Source organism: Myotis lucifugus, unplaced genomic scaffold, assembly GCF_000147115.1.
Source record: "Myotis lucifugus unplaced genomic scaffold, Myoluc2.0 scaffold_7999, whole genome shotgun sequence".
Lineage (NCBI taxonomy): Eukaryota > Metazoa > Chordata > Mammalia > Chiroptera > Vespertilionidae > Myotis > Myotis lucifugus.
The window spans coordinates 2,042-7,200 of record NW_005879047.1 but is presented as its reverse complement, the minus strand read 5'-3'; the positions used below and the strand labels follow the sequence as shown (position 1 = coordinate 7,200).

Genomic DNA, 5,159 nt, shown 5'->3' with positions numbered 1-5,159 from the left:
CTTCTCTCCCAGCAGAGCCCTTGGGATCACCCCCCCTCCCTTAAAGGCAGTGGTTTCTCGGGGTATGGGCTAGACTCCCTGCCTTAGACTCACCTGGGAGCTTGTCAAAAATGCAGTGTCCCAGTGATGCTGACTCAGAGTATGGGTGGGGACCCAGGAATCTACATTTCCCAGGAGTCCCAGAATATTCTTACTTGTACTAGCATCTGGCTACCAGCTAAGGGCAACTGAGATCCCAGAGGGTGTTTGGTGGCCTGTCCCCTCCCAGCAGGTCAAGTGGCTGGGACCATGACTTAGGCCAGACATCGTATTCGTGAATTTAAGGCAGGAAGTAACCCCAGATTCAGGCCAGTGGAGCTAGGAGTCTAGGACAGTCAGAGAATTGGAAAGACCCAGACCCCAGCCCAACACAGAGCTGCCAGTGGGGCCATGGCCTCGGCAGTGAGAGTGGAGCTGGAGCCAGAGCCTGTGAGCTTTGCTTCTCAGAGGAGGGGCTTAGGCATCGTCACTCACTGGCTTCTCCTATAGGGAGACCCCACCACTGCCCAGCCCCTCACCCTGTTCCTCCTCCCTTTGACCTCCTTTCCCAGCACCTCTCTGTGCCCATTGGCTCTGAGGATTCCTCTCCAGCCTCTAGCCAGTGTTTCTGCTGACTGTTCAGCAGGCACACCGGTCAAGCCAGGGTCCTCTCCTCTCTACTCTGCTTCTTTGCTCACTTTCAATGCCTTTTGAGTCGATGCCATTTTGTGCATTTAACTGAGCAGGTGATGCAGACACCCTGAGTAGCCCTCCAAAGCCATCATGGATATTTTATTTACTTTTCATCTGCATTGTTTCTAAACTTCTTGCAAGTTAAATACATATTTATGTGCTTGTCCTCTCTACCTCCAAAAATGGTTTTGGTGCTGAGTTTAAGACTACACATGTCCTCATGGAATCCGTTAATAGCGACATTCCATTATTTAATCCTTACAAAAGTTTTGTTTCTGATTTTTCCTCCTGGGTCTCCGTGTCTGAATTTAGACCAGCATCCCTTGGCCACTGTATGCTCTGAATGCTCACCCTGCTGTGTGCGCAGGAGCCCAGCCTCCTAAATATTTAAAACACTCAATTTTTAAAACAGAAGAAAGCAGATATTTTTAGAATCCCATAATGCATCCACCCCAGAATCGAGGAAATGACTTTCATTTTTGCAGTTTGAAAAACTGCAAAATCATCTGCCCTGCTCCTCTATTGAATCAACAAGAATTAACCTTAAATGGAGTTTTTTGTATGCAAATTATACCTGAATAAAGTTATTTATTTTAAAGGTAAAGTTCTGGCCAAAACGTTAGGTATAATATTCATCTTATTTAGCCAAACTAGTGTCAGAATTTAGATGAGAATCATGGACAGGGCTCCTGTCCCTCTGGGACCCATCTGTTTTCAGATTGGCCTTTAAAAGTGTGGCTAATCCCAGTCGTATAGATTTATATATTTGTAAATTCATATTTCTATACATTCATAGCTGTACCTTTTTTAAAAAATGTTTTTTCCTCAGAGACTCCCACCTTGACCCATGAAACCTTCAAAGCACTGCAGCCAGGTCTTTCTGCTTATGCTGACGACGTTGAAAAGGTAGCCGTTTTCTCTCGTCTGTTTGTTCATCACATTTGTCTTCTAACTGTGATTTGTTAAAGCCAGCTTTCTTCCCCGAGCGCAGTCGGCCGTCTTGACAAAATAGCGTCTCTGATGGTGCTGTCCGGGGGCATTTCATATGTTTCGTCTGGTCAGAAAATGGAGGAACTGGTACAATGCATAAGGGCCCGCACCTCCCACTCTCCCACACACACCCTGGTCCTCCCAGGCACTTCCTACGACCAGCACACAGGCCACCAGAGGTCTGGATGCATTTTAAAAGCACAAATGCTACAAACTTACAAAAAGCATTCTTTGAAAACTTAATATTTTCATTGTTTTAGTTCTCTGATTGAAGATGACAAACACTGACTAAAACAAAAGGTTAAAGATGTATTATGCAAAATCCACAAAACAGGTAAGTATAAAAGAAATTTAAGCTGTCAATGATTTTTGTAAGCTTGTAGCATTTACGCTTCTAAAGTCCTTAAAACTGACAACTGCAGTAATACAGGACACTTGTCTTTTCACGAAGGCTCTCGTGAAACTAGTCACCAATATAGCTCTGAGTTCCTTTTTTGGTTCAAGCATGTCTCAAATCAAAAGCTAATATGTCATTCTTGTCCACAGATGGTTCCTGATCTCAGACAGTGAAGTCATAGCCTTGCTTTCCTATAGTTTGGTTAAAAAAAAAAATCAAAATTAGTGATTCTAGCGTGAACATAGGTCAAACCTGATTAAATTAGATATCTAGAGTAAGCTCCGGGTTTTTAGAACCTTACCTATTTCAGTAGGCAACACCCATTCGAGTGGGATAAGCTTCCCCGTGTCCTTGGTTTCCTGCATATCCTTCAAGAACACATTTATGTGGATAATAGCAAATACATCTGTATTCTCCCCTCCTTTTTCTTTTACATACGCAGTGGAGTGGCACTCACATTGCTGTGCACTTGGCTTTTGTCTTTAAACAATATCACTTGGAGATCGTTTGCTCTCTCAGTATGGGAAGAGCTGCTCTGGTTTTTCTGGCTGAATGGTATTGCAGTTATGTGCGCACATTGAATTTACAGAACCAGTCCCGCCTGAAGGACATTTCGATAACTGCCAGTCTTTTGATCTTAACAGTATAAGAAGGGCTGCTGTTTGTCACAATCTATACACTTCATTACCCACATGTGCAAAGAGCTCTCTCTAATGAATTCTTAGAATGGGGCCTCTTAGTAAAAGTGTATTTTTCCCTTGCACACACCTTGCCAAATTGCCCGCATGGCATTGTGCCTGTTGACATGCCAGCAATGTTTTACCAAAGTCTTTCCCCGACCCGTCCCCGCAGACACAGGGCCTTATCCAGTATTTGGATCAAGCATTCCCCCAGGTGAAAATGACCCCTCAGTGTAATTATTCATGGGTTTTAGCACTGTGAGCGACCCCAGAATTTGCTCATGATGTCCAGGGGAGTCACACTCGTCTGAGGTCGCCGGGTGAGGGTTTTGGTGGCCAGGCGTGTAGAACAGGAGCCCCTTTCGTGTGCCTCATCCCGTGACGTTCCGCCAAGGACATTTCTCTGTGTTTTCCTGGTCCTTGTGCCCCACACACCCGCCAGCACCACTGCAGTTGCTGTTTTATACTGATTTGGAAAATTAGAAACTATGTATTTATAAGTTAATAAAAACCAAAGGGTGAGGGAGCATCTGTGAGTGTAAGCTAAGTGTTGACAGACCCTGTTTTACCCGTTCACAGAGCACTCCGGGTATTCAGGAATTGCTGGATGTTGCTAAACAAGAAATTCCTTTTGACTTCTGGAAGGCCACCCCATTGGTGCTCAAGGCTACCGCTGGCTTACGTCTGCTACCAGGAGAAAAGGCTCAGAATTTACTACAAAAGGTGATCTTGCCCATTTCCTTCGTGAGGGTGGCTTACAGTAACTGAAAACACGAAACATGCAGCCAGTGTCCAAGTGGTCAGGCCGTGGGGTGCTTCCTGAAGCGAGAAACGCTGAATTGTTACTAGAGAGTGAATGACATTGGCTTCCTCCTGACATTTAAAACTGCTGGTGTTTTCTAGCATAAACCTATTTTTATCATAAGAACAACTTTGCTTTAAAAATTCATTGTGCTTTTGAAGGGCTGTCACCCAAGAGTTTGGTGATTCATTCAAAGGCTGTGGGAACCAAGTTCCTGACATCTTGGCTCCAGCCTGTTGTTCTCATGGGAGCCAGTCCTGCTCCCAGGCCGAGACTCAGGTGTACCTTCTGCAGAGACCCTGAGCCTCTTCCTGGCTCTCACATGGCCAGGCGTGTCCCCAGGCCCTGCACCACCCATGCAGGGGGCCCTGGAACCCCTCTTTAACAGGTGCCTGGAGGTTGCTTTCGTCAGCCAAATCAGGAAAACTGTTCTAAGCAGAATGGTCCTCCCGGTCCTCTATACTATTTCTAAACCAGCTGCTGAACGATGGGTGGTTGCACATCCATCCAGATCACTTACAAAATTATACACTCAAGTAGGATTGTGGGACACCGCTGCATTTGGGGTGTACCAGGTGTATTTAAGTTCCTGTGTGTCAATACTTGATTTAAAAAAATGGATAAGGAAACACCTCAAATGGAGCTGCTCACTGCCTCTGCCTCCCCTCTCCCAGCTCGTCTCCAGGCCATGCGGGGTCCCAGGTCTGAGCTCTGCCTTAGAGGGCTTCCTGCTCCTTCATCCCCCGTCCTAAAGCAAGGCAGCATTTTGGGGCCCATCAGAGTCGGTGCACCCCAGAGCCTTCCAGGCCAGAGTGCCTTAGGGCAGGCTCTCCCCGGCAGCATCTGCTTCAGCACAGGGCTCTCCAGGGCAGCGTCTGCGTCCCTAGCCCAGGGAGTAGATTAACAAGGAAAGCGCTGGCAGAGCATCATAAAAGCTGAACACAAAACCTGAGCTTTGCTACTTTGCAGCAGCAGCAGCTGACACCTCTGGTGTTTTGAGACCCCCTGCTGGAAGATAGCCTGATTGGGACTGTGAATTTAGATTTTGGAGGATAAAGATGTGTCTCTCTTTACATCTAGGTGAAGGAAGTGTTTAAGGCGTCACCTTTCCTTGTAGGGGACGACTGCGTGTCCATCATGAACGGAACCGATGAAGGTAGAGTTGCCAGAGCGTTCTGTGCGAGGAGGCTTTCGGGGTGAGGCGGCCGTGCTCAGGGCCGCTGGGAGCACTCAGCTCTCTCGGGGTCAGACGCACAGATGGACAGGACTGAGTGACCATCCCAATCCAGTTCGCAGTTTAACTATCTCCGAGGGTCTTCTTGGAGCCAGTGTTAGATTCTCACCTTGACTAGCACAGATGAAGTTTCTGAAAATAATCATTCTTTCCATTTTAAGAGCATTTAAAGAGAATGCCCAATTACTACCATGTTTCCAATGTTACTGTTTCGTTGTTTATCCTAAGATACACTTAGTAAGGTTCCTCACCAGTCCCTGGCTTTAAATATAACTGTAAGAGTTTGTTTGTATGGGGAGGGAAAGGGGACATTTGGTTCTCTTTTAGCCTCTTCCGAAAAGAGGA

The 5,159-nt window shown here is 46.4% G+C and overlaps 1 protein-coding gene across 1 annotated transcript in view; it reads left to right on the top strand.

The window, feature by feature from the left end:
• Positions 1-1,540: 1,540 nt before the first annotated feature.
• The window catches only part of LOC106696062 (ectonucleoside triphosphate diphosphohydrolase 6-like), a gene marked incomplete at both ends in the record, with an annotated part of 5,219 nt that continues 1,600 nt past the window's right edge, over positions 1,541-5,159 (top strand). Inside the window, 3 exons of the mRNA XM_023749402.1 lie at positions 1,541-1,617; positions 3,358-3,501; positions 4,661-4,736. Of these exons, the coding sequence (XP_023605170.1) occupies positions 1,541-1,617; positions 3,358-3,501; positions 4,661-4,736 (297 nt within the window). The remainder of the gene's footprint in view (positions 1,618-3,357; positions 3,502-4,660; positions 4,737-5,159) is intronic.